We start from the raw sequence: 20,056 nt of genomic DNA, 5'->3' as shown, positions 1-20,056 counted from the left end.
AAAAAGCCTTAACTAAGTAATAATGGGACACAAAAGGACACCAGACTGTACTGGATCAAGCAGATGCAGTGCACAGAGAAGCCAGCATCATGATACTATTGCACAAAAGGAAATCCTCATTCAGGGAAGTACCAACATCAGACATCATCATTTAGCAGGATTCTGGAAAGGACAGTCCCACTAAACCTTACACTAGAAATGACTCAGCTGAAGGTATGTCCTTATTCTGGGCTACTACTATAAGAAACAGGTGTGTCAACTGAAAAGTCAAGTATAAAGTATCATGGTATCAACTAAAGAAAACTGTCACCTATAAGAAAGGGCTGCTGACTTTTTATTTCTGTAATAAAGACTTAAGAGAGAGAAAATGGGCAAACATGGAAACCATAACCCAATAACCAAAGAACTACAAATATCATGGGTAATTCACTGAAGAAAGGGGGAGTATAAATCAACTTATTAAACAGAAAAGTTACATACCTGGAAAAAAACATCAAGGGTAAAAGGCATTATAGATAAGCTGTCTAAAGGGGTTACAGCCTCCTTCACTGGACACTTGTTAGAACAAAGATTATGTTAGAAGTTGTCCAGGTTTATTGATCCTCTTTCAGTGTAGAAGAGGTTCTAACTCACTGGAAGACTTTTTTCATCCTGAGTTCCTAAGGCAACATCAACAAGCCAAATACAAATACAAGCAACATGTTAGCCTCCCTAGAACCATCCTTATAATAAACCCAAGAGTATCCACAGCTTTTACTAATTTAGTAACTATAACATAAATGCTAATCTATTTTGCTTGGCTATGATACAATTCTGTTGAACAAGTCATTCTTAACCAGCAGAACATACCTCTGACCCTGCAGTGCCCATTAACAAAGTTGGCCTTCTAGAGAGCGTATCTCCTAAATTCATGATCAGATCAAAGGTCTTAGAAACAGAGGGCTAAGAAGTTTTTCTTCCTGTTCAGCAGTTCTGACATCATTAGCTCTCATAGGAGGCAAAGACAGAAAGCTATAGGTTTCCTTCTGCTCCATGTCTGTTTCTTTAATTACATAATGTATATACACATAGAAGGCCAAGTCACAATGACAGCTACCTAAATTTCTGTCCAAAACCGGCTGCTAATGTACCTACTATTTTCAATATGTTGCAAACAGTAAAAACAGGTTTAAATCAACTGTCTTAATTTGGATCAAGCAGGGTCTGTTGTGTCTTAGCCCAATATAGAATTAAATACTGTTTGTTGTGTTCTTGGGAGACTGCATCAAAAAAGGGAAGGAAAAAAAACCAACAAAAAAACCCACACCAAAAAAAAGACATCGGGAAAAAGTTACAGAAAAAAACCAAACATCAAACCAAAAATCCAAGCTTATGCTTTAAAAAAGAAAGCACATTTATTCATGAGCTGTTTAGAGTCATGAACTAAAGTATCTGTCAGGTTCAAAACCACAAAAACTTAACAACACAACCTTACAAAAAAACCCACAAGAAAACAAAGCCCAAACCCAACTATTATGTTATTTTTCTAAAATATAACCTTTATCTTCTTTTAACTGGCTGCCCATTGCATTGTCTATTGCCTATACAAGCTATGCCTATCAACTGCACCTAACAGAGCCACCCCAATCAATAAAAATTATTCATTGTTTTATATAGAAAAACAAAACCTCATTCAAGTTGATGTGCACAAAATTCTTAAATTTCACTATATTTTTCAGGGAAACTAATTGCTAAATAAATTCCTAAATAATTCCAAAGGTTACTTTTAAAAAGACTGGAAGTCCAGAACAACTAGACTACCTGATGGCTATCTACAGAACAAAAGAAAATTATTTATTCACACTTCTCTCCATAATTTAATATTTCAGCTAAAACGTAAAACTCGTAATACAGTGTTTGGTAAAATATGGATTATATACACATGAGTTTTCCACTCACTTCATTCCTGCAAATATTTCCTTCTCCAAACTACCACAAGTAATGAACAGCTCTTCAGTCTGATAAGCTTGATTCAGTCATGTATCTGTAAAATCATCATGACAGGCGGTTCTTCCTCTTTTTCTCCTTCACAACCTTCCCCCTGACACACGCATGCGCATGTGCGCACACAGAGGCTGCATACTGGAAGGCAGAAGAGAGAGTCCTTAACAAGCTGTTGTAAAACAGACATGTTAAACCAGATATACAAGATAAGTACCAGCTCTCTGTCCTGAGCAGTACTGCATTTCAACAGAAATACAAATACCAGATTTGGTTAAATGTAACTGATTTGTGCTTATAAACATCCAGATGGTACATGACTAAACAAATTGCACATATTTTCTGAAGAAAAATGACCTTGATATCCAAGTTAAAAAATTAAACATTTTATTTATGCTTCTCAAAGCATAAAACAAACTCATGACAGCTTCAAGTATAGACCTGTATCTCATATTTAGGAGACTGTCAGACATGCTTATAAAATACATGCACGTACTGAATGGCCACACTCACAGGCACAATCAAGGAGCACAGATCAAGTATCAAGCAAACGTACAAAGGTGGCACCCCAGTTCCTTATACCTCAGTCTCTGTGTCTGGTATGATTTAAAGCTGTGTTTTCATACCTTAGGCTGGGAGAAAAGGAACGATTCAGTAATGGAGATCAATAGAGCATAGGACATGGAAGCCATGCCCCCATTCAGCTGGTTATATATGTCTCTACTTCAGCAGTATAGGACATTAAGGAGTCCTATCCTTATTATTATTAAGGATCCAATATCCACAAAAATTCATCCTGACTTGAGATGACTTTCTCATTCTGACTACAAATTTCAAAGGCTATTTTATATAAATGATATTGCATATAGCAGCTCATCCAATGGGTATCAGAGAGGAATATCTAAAAAAAAAACAAACAACAACCAAACAACCAAAACACAAACCCCAAAAAACCCTAAACTTCACCGGAGTCACTTGTACCTGTTTTATCTCCCGATTCTTCCTCCTTACCCCCTGCCAAAAGAAAAATACTTTGGGTTTGAATAGCGTGCACTAAGTCTCATAGATTTGCAGGTAAGTAAGTTTTTACTGGATTCAAAGCAAGCAGTAAAAGTAGTTCTAAAAAATAAAATTAAATAAAACCATAACAAGCATAAAGTAGTTACATCTTTGTACAACAAATCCTCTCCTATTATTAGCTAAGAGAATACTATTAGTGAAAATATCCTTTGGAATACTGTCCTTTTACCTAATTTATAACAAAACAAAACACAGAATGCTATCGACTCTGGAAAGGGGAAATTGATCTCGTACACCCTGCCCCCCTTTTTTCCTTTATTTACACAGCAGAGTATTATGTCAAGCATTTCAAAGTTTAAACTGCCAGATTTGCAGTTCCTCCTGTACCTCTCTCTACACTCCCTTGGATGCTCATCCTTCACACAGAATGGAGAAGCAGTTTGTCATAGTGTGGAAAAAAGAATGGGATCCTGCAACTAAAGACCAGACCACAATACGCATGCATAAAAACCACATTAAGAAAAGTGAAGTGACAGGTAATTTTAAATCTGGATGCTGTCATTAACTGAATAACAAGAGCGTTAATATGATCTGAGGAAGATGGAGCACAGAGATGATGGAGCAGTAACACAGCCTCCTAGAAAACAGAAGAGAGTAGCAAACATACATCCCTTAGACAGAATGCTTGCCCTCTTGCATGCTTCTTCCCAGCAACACTGGAACTCTTAATCTTCAGCTTTACAATGCGTCTAAATTACAATGCCTAACCATGTTAGCTGGCAAGAAAAAAAAAAAAGAACCACTCACCAAAAAAAAAAAACCAACCAAAAAAACCAAACAGCTATTGAAGGACAGACAAACTTGGAGCAAATACTTGCTGCAGTAAGGACTGTTCTAAGGATCCAGCTCAATTCTTGAAGGTCAACCAGTATTGTACTCCTGATTCAAGACAGTGCCATGAAGAGCAGGAAGAAAGAAAGAAAAGAAACAGTAGTGTGCCCATGGAGGCAACTTTCTTTTGGCAAAGCAGTAATTGTGAGAGTCAGACCAAACTCAGCAACCCCAGTATAACCTCCCCGGGAGCCAAATAATTCCCTTCCAGGTTTCCAGCATAATATCATTGCCACTGTTGCTTTTACAGTGATGCTGGTCTGGGCTTTTTCAGTGTTCTAGCAATTACTTTACTTTTCTGTACAACACGTGTGACAGAGGGGGAATGATGACTTTCAAGTGTTTACGTCTCGGTAAAACTTAAACAATTTCATGGGGCAAGGAAATCAAACCACTTATTTAGCCTAAGGACTCTTCCTCTTGCCAAACTTCAATGGCTTTTGCAAACAATAGAGCTTCTCAAAGAGATCATACAATTTCTTTATAATGGAAACTATTAGGCAACCTAAATATAGAGTTTGTTACCAGTTTCCTCTACAACACAGTATGTTAGGGTTCTATTCAGCATTCCTTACTCATGCTTCTAATGAACTTCAGCAGGAGATTTGTCCAAGTAAGGAATGATTATTACAGCCCTAGGTTCCTTACATTTATACAACATCTTTCATCTAGAAAGATTTCAAAATGTTTTAAAGGTCACATATAGAAAATTACTATATTCAGTACAGTCTCCTATCAAGAAGGACATAGTAATTTCTCAGTACCCAAGCAACAATACAGAACAATTTAGGTTAGAAAGTAAATAAGAAAGCCGCGTCTACAGGGAGAATTTAGATTCTAAGCGATGTTACCAAATTAAAGTCTGGCAACGATTTTACAGTAAAAGGTACAGGGACTTCCAGCTGGCAGATAGGATCTTAGTTTTACATCTGACTCATGGCACATTTAACTGGCACCATGCTGGGGCTCTCCTTTAGTGCTAACCCAAAGTAAAGACTGCCACCTTGGGAATCAGTTACAGCCCTTCTTGCAGCATCCAGGATTTCTCTTGGACATCTTTCATCCAAGCACAGCCTAGTTTAAGAAATCAAGGCGATACTGCCATGGACAAAGCTAATTTAACTCCATGATCCAATCTGCTTTGAAAATTTAGTCTAAAAGTGTATTAAAATATAATCAAGAAGTCCTAAGAATTTTTCCACTAATCTTAACAGTTCCACCAAAGATCACAATCCATGTGTAGCCTCTGGCAAAAAGATAATTCTTTCAGAAAGAAGAAATTATTCAACAGTGAAAACACTCACAAAGTCTACCCTGCATCTGAAAAATATTTCTTTAAAGTTAATTGTACATGATTAGTATTAAAAAAAAAATACAACTGTTTTAATCTACTTTCCAACTGATTTCCAGTGGCCTTCAAAACCACTAAACTTGACTGTAATTGCCTGGTTTTCCATCTGCAAATCTGGTCACATTTAGTGAATTTCAACATGCAGAAGCAGATATTAAACCATACACCACAGATTTCTCTGAACTAAAAAAACCACAGTGCTTTACAGTGTCCTGTAGACAAAACTGTCATCAGTAAAAAAAAAAAAAAAACACACTAGAAATTTTGAAGCAAGAACCACTGCATAGTAGGAACCATGCTGAGGCATCAACTTACTCTAACATTAAGCTTCAAAATGGAAGACCAAAAAAAAAAAAATTCAGTGTCATCAGAATACCATAGTATTGCTTTTCTGACCAACATTGATAAAATACATTTATATAGGCAGTACCAGCAAATGTTTCAACAAGGCTCCAATTTGGTCTATTGGACCCCAGCTCCTTAACAAAAAAAAAAAAAAAAAAAAAATCTATCCAAATGGCCTTTCGTGTCTCTTTGGCACCCCAATGATTCTCTCTGTAGACACAAAGGTCTACTTACTAGCTCAATTCTAATTTCAGACTTGGGGCCAAAAACTGCCTGACTTAAAACCTCAAACTGTATTTATCTCATGCCATGTGTAAACCCTGGACTTTGCAAACAGGTGAAAATGCAACCCATTTAAACCTTATGGGAAAAAGAAACCCATAAACCTACTCAGCCACACATTGTTTCAGAGTTTAAGTAGAGAACCCAACCCCAATGTATCAACCACAGCTCGGGGGGGGTGGGGGGGTGGGGGGGTGGGGGGGGGGTTGGTTTTTTTAAGTTTTAGTGCTTTGATCCAAATGAGTTTCCAATGCAACAAAACATAACTTTAAACTGACTTTGCCTATCAAATTGACTATAGGTTACAGAGGTTTTATTTGTGCTGTTCTAAAGATTTTGCATTCGTTATTTCAGCAGTATTATTTTGCTGGATATTACCAATCTGCACACATTTACCTATGATAGAAACACAATGCCATCGTTGTAACTGGAAACCACACTATACGTGGCAGATGCAATTCCTCTCAAGAGCATTTACCTCACTGATTTCCTTGAGTAAAAAAAAAAATTTAAAAATCAGCTAGTATTCAAAACTGAAGTTATGAGAAGTCTTTCAACATTAATTGTGGTTTTCAGAAGTCTAGGGAATCAACTCCAGAAATAAAGAAGAATCCTTTTTGTCAAGTAATTGGACCCAAGCTTGCACTTAAAATTTCAAACATGTAACATTTGTTGCAAGTCATATTCAGCACGGCTTTGACCAGCATCTACAATGTAATTACTGCTTTTGATAGGACTGCAACTTTTATTGCCACTTAAAACTTCTCCTGCTGACGGGATTAACCCATAGGTATGCTATCCATAACAAAGGATTCTTTAACAATATTCTCTTCGGTTAGCACGCAATGGCTACAAGCACACTCCTGTCAGTTTTATAAAAAGCCTCCGTTCCCCAAGCACGCACATTTAAGCCACGATGCTGAAAAACACTGACAGACACAGGAACCAGGTAATCCACGACAAGCTTTCTGATGATGCACAGAGAAAGGTCCTCCTGCGAAGTCAGGGATACACAGGGTGGCACTTCCACACGGCGTAATTCAGCTAATCAACAATTCCTCCCTAAACAGCCAAGGGTTATTCACCGCCCCTACCGCCCCCCAGAAACCTGCACAGTGATGTCCTATGATGAAGTGTGGATTAAAATAATTATAGTAATAATAAGAAGGGAGCATTTATGAGACAAAGTTAAACTCGTAGAAAAAATGAGTTTAGAAGAAAAAAACCCCAACATTAAAGGGTGAGCGTCTTAGCAGGCACACCCCATGGCTCTTCATGCGAGGGGCACGGCCTCTCCGGGGTTAGGTTGTACAGCAATTATGCCCTTCCTGGTATTTATTTCTGTTTCCACACATGCCGGCGCACCGCTCCCCGGCTTGGGTCACGTCTACCGGGGAGCCCCGGGCCGGGGGCGAGAAGACGGCGACAACCCCTCCCCCTGGCCGGAGCTCCCCGGTAAATGCGACCCGATTCCTGTCACAGCCGCCCTCCCTCACACCCCGGGGCGGCGCGAAGCCGCCCAGCGGCTGCCCCCGCTTCCCCTCAGCCGCCGCCGGCGACCCACCGTGTGGAGGTGCCCTTCCTCACGTCGCACATCATGCACTTGAAGGCCTCGGCGCTGTTGCGGAAGGTGCAGACGCTGCAGTCCCAGTAGCCCTCGTCCGAGGAGGGTTTCGGCTGCCGCTTCGGCCTGCGGAGACACACGCGCGCCAGGGGCAACGCTGGGCGCGACGCCCTCACGCCGCCGCCTCCCCCCCGGGGGCGCCCGGCCGGCCGCCATCGCCGCCGGCTCCGCGCACCCGGCCGCGGCGGAGAGGGCCCGGGGAAAGGAGAAGGTGCCGCCGCCGCCGCTGCCCCTACCTGGTCGGGCTCTTCTTGTCTCCCATGCCGGCTCCAGACACGGCCCCGGCGCGGCCCTTTGTGTGTTTGTCAATAAGGACGAGCGCGGGGGGTCTCCGGGCTCTAACGGGGACCCGGGGAGGAGGAGCCGCCGCCGCAACCTCCAGCTGTCGGGGAAACTCCTGCCGCCGCCGCTGCCCCCTCCCCCCTCACGTGTCCCCCCGCCGCCAACCAGCGGCCGCCCGCAGGCCGCGGCGCCCGGCGGGCCGCGCACGGCGGCAGGTTCGCAACTGCCGGCGGCTCGGGCGCTGCGAGCCGGGCGGCGGCGGGGCCGGGGCGCCGCGGGGGCTGCTGGGGGCGGCGGGAGGGGAAGGGCGGGGCGGGGCGGGGCGCCGGGAGCCGCGGCGGGCCCGGCGGTGGCGGGAGGCGGCCGGCGCCGAGGGGCGGCCCCGGCGGCCGTTGGCGTGCGGGCGCCCCGTGGCCATTGTCCCGCCGGGGAACGGGGATGGGCCCGCTGCAAGGCCGCGGTGGCGCGGGGCTAGGCCGAGCTAGCCGCGGCGCCCCGGCGTGCTGGGCGGCCGCGGGGGTGAGGTTTGCGCGGCGTCCGGCGGAGGGGAGCCGTCCCGCGGCTGGCCGCCCGGGCGGAGCCGGCGGCCCGTCCCGGAGGCCGCGGCCGAAGCAAGGCCGCGCGGGCCGGAGGCCCTCGGCCGGCGCAGCCCGCAGCCGGCGCGGGCCGGGCGGCGGGGCCGGGGGCCGAGCCGCGGAACCGGCGGGGGGTGCTTCCGTGCGGAGGCGTGAGGTGGCGCCGGGCAAAACGGACTGACCGAGGGTACAAGCGATTCAGACCGGCCTGCCCGGCAGTCCCCTGGAAAACCGCTGTTCTGTTGTCACCCAGTGTTGCTTGCTGTCTTGGTGTCTTATCTACGTCGCCTTGTTCTCCTTGCCAGAGAAATTGCTGCGGGGTATGCTTTGCAGTAAGAGAGAAGCAGGGGAAAACCAAACGCGAGGTTCTGCGTAGACCTTGGCCGGAACCAGCCCGTTCTCCTGAGGCGCGTGGAGGACGCGATGGGTACCGACACAAAGCGAGGAGAGTGGTGGTACCTAGCACCCCTGTGCCGTGCTTTTGCACCTAAATCCCATATGCACAACATGGTTCACACAGCGTGGCAACATTAAACAAAACAAAACACTGGTGTTTATTACCTGTGTTATCTTAGTGCACAGGAGCCCCAGTCAGAGACCAGGATGCCATTTTGCAAGATGCTGTACAAACAGAACAAAGAGCACATGTCCTAAGTGCATAACAAAAGGCGGCAGTTAGAGGCAGGTAGATGGCAGAGTGCAAGCAGACAATGGGATGATATTGGTCACCAACACAGTGGTCACAGCTGGTTTTGCTGCATTGCCTTTGTCAAGAAACCATGGGATTTCAAGAACAAAATACACCCGAGGGGAGCTTTAGCCAAGTGTCTCAGAAAGCATAACTGAAGATGTAGACATCTTTGAAAATTAAGCGAGTGGGCAACAGAGAAGGTTTCTGATTTGGAAGGCAAAGTTCTCAAAAATTATTTCAGCTAGAAATACTGGGGTAAGATGAAGAGAAGGAAAATGTAGGTAAAGTGCTTGACATCGTCTTAAGGGAAAAAATGAAAGACCCATTAGTTGGGACATTATGTTTACGTAAAAGTAGTAATACTTTTAGAGTCACAGTTTTCTGTGTCTCCCAGGCAATCCCTTACATCAGCAACTGGAAGCCTGCGTAATATTTCCTACTTGTTGTTGGTCTTTTCTCCTAATTTTCTTCTGCATTCACATCCTGCTTCTAGTATTGTAATTTTCCCCATCTTCTGTTTTTTTCCATATTTACCTTGCCTTTTTCTTTCTTCCTCTATGGCAGTTTTTTTCTTTCTTTATGTTTCTCATACAGCCTTCTGTAAATTACAAATAAAATGTATGGCTTGCAGTTCTGAGGACAGACTACGCCAGACACAGACAGCTGGCCTGGGGTTTTTTGTACTTAGAAATCTACATGAACTAGGTGCCCAGACCCAACCCCCAGCAGGGAGAAACGAGGTCCTGCTGAAGGTGATTGGTCTGATGCCAAGACAGGCATACAAGTTTCTCACCTACAGGGACCGTTTCTCTCCACTGACTATAAAGACAGCTTTGCACCAGTAATCCACAACTGGACACCTACCCTTTAAAATTACAGAATTACATGAGGTGACTTACCTGTGTTTGAACCTCACACCACGTAGAAATCTCTATCATAGACAGGAAGCAGTGGAGAAACCTGTCTCCTTGTGCCCTTTTCCACAGTGCACTCTCCCTACTGTATAAATAAACATACTATTTCCCCGCTTTCAGAAAGCAATTATTTTGAAACAGCCTCTTTCTCTTGACCTTTCCTTTGTCACAGCCTACTTTTTCCATACTGATTGTGAGAAATAAAACAGAACTTCCACTGATGGTTACAAAACACTGGGATATGTTGTTATCCCACAGGAACCATTCTTGGAGAGAACTGTTTCTAACCAGCCGGAGGAATCGCAACTGCCAGTCACAAATGTTATACCTAATAGCCAAGTAATCTTTCTGGTTGTTGCATTCCAGACCTTCTGCTGCATGGCCATCACCCAGGCACCACTATGCTTAAAGATCGCAGTGTTGTCCCAGCAGCATTGGGCCTCTTTCCCACTGAACTCCCAAGTAATCCTGATTTTGGGAGCTGAAAGGTGATTTGGATGGTACATTCAAAAGTTCAGCTGGATGGCTCATGGTGCTCTCTGCATGGTGCCACCTGTGATGCCTGCGAGTCTGTTTAAGGTTGGGTCTCATTCCTGAGTAACACTGAAAAGGAAACAAAGGCCTTTTCCCTCACACCGTGTTCTGGCCTCAAACAGGAGCGCAAGAGAACACCAGTAAAAGCACCAAGCCATCCCAAGTCATCTCTGCAACTGAAACGGTGGTGGAAAACATCTTGTGGCAGCAATGCAGGAAAGCACATGGAAGAGATAGGTGTGATAGTGAAATACTTAATAATTAAGAGATTTAGGAGGACTTTGTTACAAATTGACAAAGTTGAGAATTCTATAGCTGGACATTTTGTCATCCAGTGATACCCATGTGAACCCAGAAAACTCATCTGTCTCTACCTAATAATTGTATGGCACAGGACCTAGATAGTTTGAATGATGAAATTGATGACATCAGTATTAGCAGTCTTTAAAAAAATGTTTCAGGAAATGAAAGGGGATAAATGAAACTTCATTTTGAATTTTGAGTTTTGAGTTTGATTTCATCTAGAAGTACAGTTGTTCCAGAATAGTTATTTGCACCCTATTTTAATTCAGCTGAGCTAAAGTAAACACATCTTTAGGACAGACGGGATGGGCAATATAACTGTCTTTTTGCACATCAGGCATTCACTCTCTAACCAGTGTTTGGTCTCTTACTATCTTAAAATTGACTTTTTTTGTAGCATTGTACTACGGAAATGCTCATGGTATGATTATGATATTGAAGAAGATATTATGCTGATAGTTTTGTGGAAGTTAAAGATCTAATAACATTTTCAACATCTTAGGGTATAAATGTTCTGGCATCAAGATTTCTCAGTTAAAAGTTTATTCATATTAAAAAGGATGTGAAAGGGGATGTTTGCAATTTCCAAGTATCTTTTTGTGTGAAAATTCTTGCTGCAGAGAAAATTACAGTAGTTCCTGGGAAAAAAAAGCGTTCACATATGAGGTTATTTAAGAATAGGCTATTTCTGCGTAAATCCATATGAAGACTTGCCATTTAGTCAATACTTGAACCATTGTTGTGCACATCAAACCTATGCCAGTTGCTGCATTACCAGCATCTTGAGCAATTAAGTAATCACTTCGTCACTGCTTGAGTTTAAAAAACTCTCCATAAAGACGATTATCATTATATTGTAGATAAACCACCTTTTAATCCCTATTCATAGAAACGAAAGCTACATAAGTATAAAATTGCACTGGAACAAATGCATGTTATTCTAGCACAGTGTGTCTGTTTTGCTTGGGTTGCACTGATGTAATAAAATCAACACAATTAAATCAATTCATGGGAATTTGGTGATTATTTTTAACATGCTTGGCATGATGAGGTCCGAGTCCTGTCTGAGCTTCTACATGCCACTCCACTGGGAAAAAAACCCAAAAAATCAGAGCTTTTGAAAACTGAAAGATACTTGCAGACCCTGTAGTAAAGACCATTAAGATTGGTGAGAGTGAGAACTGCCCCTCCAGCACGTGTTTGCTCAGCCTCAGGGTCAGCCCAAGCTATCAAAAAAGTATCAGTGGCTCCTGGCAGTCCACACTTCTCTTGTTGGTGTGTAGAGGCAGGAAAGTGAAGTTCTGCTTTAGAAAGGGCTGGGGCAGAGAGGGACCACATCTGGGGTATGTCATAACATCAGAGAGCCTCAAACATGTTTTAAAAGACTGCACTTCCTTGCGTGTACAAGCCTGACCTAAACACATTATATAATTTTTAGGAAACTATGGCATTCATGAGACTTGGTTCACCACTGTATCCTTCGGGAGTCAGAATGGCCCTGACATCAGCAGGGATATGCTGTTGTGAAGCTAGAATAACATGGTGGTGAATGAGTCCTGGAGTCTTTCTAGGGCCATAATTTGACCATATGTGTGTGAATTTAACTCCAAACATGTGAGACAGAGGACTGTAAACACTCGGTGGTTACAGTGCAGCAGCAGTAGCTGTGTGTGTAGGACCAAGAAAAATTTGTCCATAGTGGTCATTTTTTTTATTTGTCCTTTACGGACTGGGATAAAGTTATCAAACTACTTAATTTCAGATGCTTGGTAATTATCACATAATTATTTCCATTACTGCCTACTTCTCATTCACTCTCCTGGTCTGGGCCCAGCCTTTATCCTTGCAGGTTTTGTAGTGAACTTAAAAGATGACAAATGTTCAGCTTTATAGTCTCAGTAAGTCCTCTACGTGATCACAGAAAACTCTTAAAGTAGGATTTTCCCTACTTTTTCCATTCAGCCTCTCTCAGAGGTAATCTGAGGTGTGAAGGTTCCCTGCTAGGAATAAAACAACTTTCTCAACTCTCATTAAATATTTCTGGTCCTTTTGCTGAGATTCCCAGGCATGGTGGTACACACAACGGTCTTCTATACTGAAGATGATAATTGATTTTGGATAGATCACTAAAGATTGTTGATAAATAATACCAATGCTTGGTTCTTCTATCACTATCTTCTCACAGCAGAGGTGTGCTAAAAACTGCCTGTGAATGCTAAATTGAAGGTATGCCAAGTGATGGCTTCAGACACTGGAAAGGTGTTCACACACCCTGTGTCTGGACTGGAGGGGCCAGCAGAAGTTTTCACCCTAACAAATGGTGAAAGACTGGCTTCTCCAGGGCGAATGGTTCAAAGCGGTAAAGCTGGGGTCTTACTTTGACCCACCTCCAAAGGGAGCGGAGGGAGACAAGGCTCACTAGGCTCTGTGGGTTTGGATCTCTGACGTTAAAGGAACCTGGGTGAAGCTGCTATTATCCAGTATTTAAACTTGGGGCTAAATCTTTCCCTGGCTGCTCCCATGAGGGTGAACCAAGGTAGTGTCCAGCACATCCTCTGCCAAGGGGGATTCATTCAGACAAAGCCAGTGCCCCCTGAGGAGGAATGGGTATGCATTGCAGAGGCTCCTTTAAACAGAAACAATCTCTGTCTTCAGCTGCCAGTTCTTGCTGACATCAGCATAAGATCTAGCTGGTTACAGGGGTGAACACATACATACCTTGATTAGCAAACCAAACTCCCTCGGGGCTATAGGAGAGGGAAAAAAAATAGCCCACTGTCAATGCTATCTGTTCAGGACTGCTCTCTGATTTCATCATCTGCCTTTATCCCTCCTACTTTGCTCCCTCTTTCCCTCTCTGCTATTTGTCGTCTTCCTGGTGGTTTTTTTTTTTTCCCTTTTCATCCTCCTCTTTCTGTGTTCCTTTATTCTTCTTCTTGTTCTATTTTTCCTTTTTGTCTTTACATCTGAGATTTACCATTCTAGCTGGACTTCTGCACTGCTAATTCTGCCTGCTCCGTCCTTCTTTCTGTCATGTCTCACTCTTCTCTTGCTTGCTTTTCACCTTCACTGATGACCTGTCTTTCAGGAGTTGTTTTAAAGCATTAAAATCTGGCCAGAGGTTGAGTTTCCTATTTTTGTGTTGTGCAGGTGGCAGGCTTCCAGTGGAAATACTGCCAAAGGAAGAACAGCAGCCCAAAGGAGCTTTCACATTTTACAGCAATATTGAAAGAATTCTGAATCTGATTAGGGGATATGATTGAAAGTCACATAGCTTCCTGGTCCTACATGGCATTTTTTAAAAGCTGTCAAAGCAAAAAATGAAATACTGGAACTAAAGCCCCTAAGCAAGTTCCAGCTTCAGTTTAGTACTCCAACGTTGTGTCAGTCAGCACGCAAATAGCTACTGCAGCAGCTGGATTCACAAGTGCCATAAGCCACCTTTGGATCAAAAGTGCCATTCAATTTTTCTCACTGCAAATCTCTTTTATAAATTCCTCCAGATTTACTCTGAGATCAGAATTTGACTTACAGGCATTACCTCTGACGAACGAAGGGGAAAGAGTGAACATGTAGCACTGTGGCATCAGAAGGGAAAAAGGATATTGCAGATATACTGATTTTTTCAGATGTAATAGTAGTAATGAACAAACAAACCAACCTTCTGTCAGAAATAAACATATAAAGATGATGAGTCCTTAAAATGAGTGCCTTCTCTGTGTATAACAAAAAGTGTGTATCACTGCTTATAGCCATACACAGAGACACACATACAGAGACATGGGTACATAAATATTCAAAACAGTTGCAAATTTTTCTTAAAAGGTATTCCATATCAGCTTACTACATTTTCATTATGAAATACTCTGAGGTAAGAGACCTCTGTGAGAAATCTCTCAAGTTCCCTTTTCCCAGTTTCCATGTTATTCTAGGTAAGAAAGGCAACAATGGATTTAATACAGGTGCAGCATGCTAGGAGTGCTGGTAAGAGATCTCACTTCCTTTTTTTTGGCTTGGAATCACTGGCTTTGTCTCAGTTTGGCCAAAGATTATATCCTTCCTGACATAACCCATGGCAGCATCCTCTGCCTCCAGCTCCAGTGTTATACTTCCCGTTTTTCCTTTAATTTTCTTCCTTTTAATTAAATTAATATAAAATACAGCATCTAAAGAACAAAAAGGAACACAAAAAGCATGGGGATCAGATCCAGCTAACAGAACACATCACTGTGTGCACTCAGAATCAAGGCCAGAGGAAGCCTCTCCCCTGAGAAGACAATTTCCTTGCCACGGTGCTAAGGGTATTGCAATGCTAGCATCCCTGAGCAACCACGCACTGCATCTACCGCCCCTTCGTCTCTCTCCCCATCCTTTTGGTTGGATTTGTATTGCTGCCAAGTGCAGGGCTGGACTGCATAGAGACTCAGTATTTGGTAGAAGTGTTTTACAGAGCTTCTTTTTCAAAATAAAGAAATATATGAGAGAGAAAGAGTAACGAATTTCTTTAATTAATGTGGAGTGTGCCCTCAGGCTTTGCCTGTAGGTTCAGAACACTGTCTGTAGCGAGCCCATTGCACTGACAGGTGGACTGGGGGTGGGAGAAGCAGAAATCTCCCAGAGGAACCTGTCAGTCGGCATGGATTGGTGTTGATTCCTCCTGTTAGATAATTGCTCAAGTGGAAGATTCTCCAAATTGTTCAGGATTCACGAAGAACTGTTCAAATAAAAGACCATCTAGCCTTCAGTGCTGCTATTTTTCAGATTATTTAAACCTTAAAAAAAAAAAAGTGTTGTGGAAAAAAATATTGCAGTTATCAAGGTGATCATCACAGATCACCATCACTGGGAGTTGAACATTGAGGTCAGAGGACTTCTTCACAAAGCAGCTGCACTGCACGGACTGGCTGTGCTGTCTAGCCTGCAAATGACCGGGGAGGCTGCACGGCTAATGCTGCAAAGGCACACCACTGATGCAAAAGATCTGCTCTCAAGCTAAACTGCTGCTCTCTGGCTGCTAAAAAGGAAAAGGAAATGTAGTTACACAAAAGGGGGTTTGAAAAATGACAAATTTTGCTACTTAAATCTGCATTGGAGTTATCATCTGTAGCCATTACGTACATTTCACTAACCCTCAGAATGCTCTCTTGCAGCCTTACAAAGAAATCTTCAAAGAAACCCTGGGATCAAGGCAGTGTAAGCACAAGCTTTAAGTCAGCTTTGTGTGACAGCTTCTGATTTATGCTTTCAAACATACAGACAGATCTCTGCCTCAGTTTTAGTTACCACTTGCAGAATGCTTAAAGACATGCAGTGCCTTAATACACCTCTCCCACAAAAATAAAACCTTTACACATACCCTATGAAATCAGGTGATTTGGAGAAGAACTGCATTTTCCTGAAAACACGGCAAATTCTGTAGCATTCTAGACAACTTTAATGTCCAAATTTGTCATCACTATTTAACTACTACTATGATCATATAAACATTGATAAATATTGCTAAGAATGAAGTGTTGAATGTCTTTTTTTATCATATCAGTAGAATATACAGTAAAGGCTTTACCATTTCCCTTATCCTTGGGGAAGTACTTAAGCAGATAAAGTAATTAATAATGATGTGAGTTACTAGCTTATATAGTAACAACAGAATATTTGGTAGCTGCACATGTAAGAAGATTTCAAATAAATTCAGTAGTTCTATCTGGAGTTCAATTCTTTGAAAGAAAAAAAGAATCCTATAATTGGATTTATTTGTCGAAAAAAGGTGTTTCACAGTGAAGAAGGAAGACATGTAGCAGAAGCTCTTTAGCCATGTCTCGCATTAATGTGCAATAAAATGAGCTAGATTCTCTGCTTGGGTTAACCATCATACCTTTATGCAAGCTGTTTGATCTGTACACTCCACTCCAGGTAAGAATCTGTCCCTATGTAACTAGAAGATAACAAACCGTATAGAAAACATAGGAAAAAAAAAATCACCTCAACAAGGCAGAGGCAGGAAATGATTGACTGACTTTGTGTTTGTTTAGTAACCTCAGGAGGTCAATACAAGAGAGGCTGTGGAGCTTCGAAGCCTAAAAAATGCACGTATTCTAAGAGCTGTGTTCTCTCTTCTTAGGGGTTTGCCTGGGACACCAGCCAGAATAACACTGCAATAGCACCTGACAGATAAAATTAAAGCATGAATCATAATCTCTCTGGTCTGCCAAACTGAGCTTTATTCAAGTTGTAGCTTTAAGACAGATTACAGTTTATAATTTGATAGCATGTCCAAAAGCTAACTAACCCTTAATTTCAAACAGTGTTGAGGAAAGGTTCTGTATTTACACTGGGGTACAAACTTGGGTTTGTGCAAAGGGAGTTCAATATCATAATGGTTTCTATTATTTAAATTCAAATGAAATACCAGCTGGACATTTGCCAGGATAAGGTATCATTCTGACAAGGCAGAACGCTCAAGTATATTGAGCGAGTTATTTGGATTAGTCTAAAAGAATCAAGGGCATCGTAACACCCTTACAAGGCAGGGAAAATGTGGAATGTTTCAAAAACAAGCATTCAAAACAGCATTGATAGTAAATGATTTAAATGGAATTTGGAATATGGATTTCTTGATGTTTGAAAACTTTTTCTTAGATATGAGGAAGAAGGCAGGCAGACTATATGTAGAAGAAAGCCCATTATAGGGTAGAAGGGTATTATTTTCATTAATGCTAGCATTAATGAATGCTAATGAATGAATGAAGGCTAATCTTCCAAAACAAATCTACTTAATCTATAATCTTTGAAGCTATAGAATTGGTTGAGTACCATAGTAAGTATCATCCTTCCAATGTTCATTTTAGATGCTGTAGCAACCCGAGGATGATATAGCTTCAAAGACTAATGTAACATAGTTTGAAGTTCAGTTTATCATGCTGGTAACGGACCAGCCACTGGGATTTTTTAGTTAGCTTGACTGGGACAAGGGATGGACATACAGAAGTCTTCAATCATCAGATTACTTTGATATGCGTGACATTATAGGGTTAGGTAAACTAAACACTTTGCAATTGACAGCAAAATTCCTGCTTTATTAACACCAATAAAAAAAGACTAATGCAATCTAAGAGTTTTTCTCTCTGTGCCTAGGTATGCAGCAGCTTTGTATCTCTTAACAAGTGTTGTAAACTATAGATCAAAGGATAAAATAGTAGAGAAATGAAACAGACTATTCAATTTATAATTCAAAGCTTTCTTACATTTAAGATATCAACTCACAAAAGCAAAATAGCTAGCAGACTTCAGTGCAAGAATATGTATTTACTTTTAGCCTCTTTGGTAGTGTCCTGTCCATTCTGGGCCTGACATTCAGTTAATCAGTTGCAGATGTGACCACATCTGTGAGAAAGAGGATCTAGATTTTGATGCGAGTAGCCACCAAAAGATGCAGTTCATATCTTTTCTGGGAGTACTTTCAGTTAAATTAGTGATACACTTTCTCAACATTGACTTCAATTTAACATTGATCTTTGTCTGAGAATTTCTTTAAAAGGCTTTTACATGTGAACATTTAACAAGAAAACCCAGGAAGAAACCCAATAAGAAGACACAAGAACGGCAGCATAGTATCTGCCAAAACCTAAAGATGCATATGAGGTATCTTGGCTTAGCTGAAAATGTATCTGATGTTTTGAGACAGATTCATCAGTAGGCACTGGTTGCTTTGTGCTGCTACATGGCAATGCAAAGCAAACAAAATACAGTCATAAGCTAGGCCAGTCTACAGCTGCTTTGCATTTCTGGGAGAGATAACACCATCCAAAGAGACCTTATAAGCCTGATCATTAATTGTCTAGCAGTCAGGCACTGAGAACCTTCACAAGAATGGCATCAGGGACGGGGCAGTAATTGTGTGCGCTGTCAGGGAGAGCTATTAACAGATGAGGCAGGTGTCCAATTAAACTGCATCATGCAAATCGGTGAGTGAGAAAGGATGACGCTTGGCTTTCTTATCTCCAGTTATATACATCGAGGTATAGATCTGCACCTGCTTATCACCTACAGCAGTTTCCATACTAGTCATTAATAATATACTGTCAACGTATGTCCTCCAGGTGAAGCCTACATGTGAGATTTCGGGTGCTTTAACTACAGAAAGTTTGAATGCTCCTATGTTTTCACATATCGAACAGAGATGGGGGACACAAGACTGGCAAACTGCAAATTTCTAAAGTGACTGGTGGTTTGGCCTTGGGTTTTTTTTGGTTTGCTTTACTTTTTAAATTAAAACCTAATTGAAACACTTTATCTGTAAATCATTACAAAAAGTGCTTTATCCATAGCATAGGTAATGCATCCTATAAAATCCATATCCTAGGTGATGTGTCCCACAATGCATACAAAAGGATCTTGAACTTTGATGTGTACAAAGCAAAGAAGTTTTGAGTATTGAACCATTTGCTGAGATATCTATTAAGAAGACTCATACCACAAACACACAGGTGTTCTGTGTTCCTTACGGTACATCCAAGGTCTGGAAATATGATGAAAAAAAAAAAAAAACAACGTATGGTGATGATATTACAGACCATACAAGCCTTCTCTGTTGTTCACAGGGTGTAGAAAGGTTTGGGATAGTAGGCATAGTCAGGATGATCTTTCACAGCATGCTGCCACTTTAGTTTGACGTCCTCAGTAAAAAGCTCGGAAGAATTATTTCAGGCCAGTCCAATCATAGTGTCTTAGATGTGCTGATGAATGGGTTGCTATACAAAACCTCCAAGTTCAGAAGCAAGCTTGAAATGTCTGTTTCCAGTGCTATCAAAGATGGGAAGCATTGTAAAGCTAATGTTACTCATATAAAAATGAACAGCAGGAACATCAGTGATAATACAAGTGTGCTGCAGCTGTACCTGGACAGTGGGAAAGCCAGGGAGTTAAAAGCAAGAGAGAGTTCCAGAAGATGGTCTGGGTGAAATTTTTCTTTTATTGTCTGCTGGTTTATTTCGTTTTTAATTGGCGAGGAAGAGGGGTCATATTTTGATACCAGGAGCTTTCCAAAAGTCAAGAAATGTCATATACAAAGTAAGTCAGTGCAGTTTTTTATTTTCTTGGAAAGCCTATCAGCTACTAAGTTGTTTTATTAGATACACATTTATTTCAAGAAGCAACTGAACATTATACAGAGGGTATCAAACTGTAATAGCTGGGGTTTTTTTCTATTGTACACGAAATATTTTGCAGAGGCAAATGTGACTGCACAGTCACTTTCTTTGTGTTTGA

General features: G+C 41.8%; 1 protein-coding gene across 1 annotated transcript in view; it reads right to left on the bottom strand.

Moving 5' to 3' along the window:
- YAF2 (YY1 associated factor 2) overlaps window positions 1-7,944 on the bottom strand; it is a 29,793-nt gene extending 21,849 nt beyond the window's left edge. Inside the window, exons 1-2 of the mRNA XM_056338959.1 lie at window positions 7,730-7,944; window positions 7,434-7,559 (exon numbers count right to left, since the gene is read on the bottom strand). Of these exons, the coding sequence (XP_056194934.1) occupies window positions 7,434-7,559; window positions 7,730-7,755 (152 nt within the window). The 5' untranslated portion in view covers window positions 7,756-7,944. The remainder of the gene's footprint in view (window positions 1-7,433; window positions 7,560-7,729) is intronic.
- Between the last annotated feature and the right edge of the window lie 12,112 nt (window positions 7,945-20,056).

This window comes from Falco biarmicus, chromosome 5 (genome assembly GCF_023638135.1).
Source record: "Falco biarmicus isolate bFalBia1 chromosome 5, bFalBia1.pri, whole genome shotgun sequence".
Lineage (NCBI taxonomy): Eukaryota > Metazoa > Chordata > Aves > Falconiformes > Falconidae > Falco > Falco biarmicus.
The sequence above is the reverse complement of the archived record's forward strand: the minus strand, read 5'-3'. Positions and strand labels throughout refer to the sequence as shown.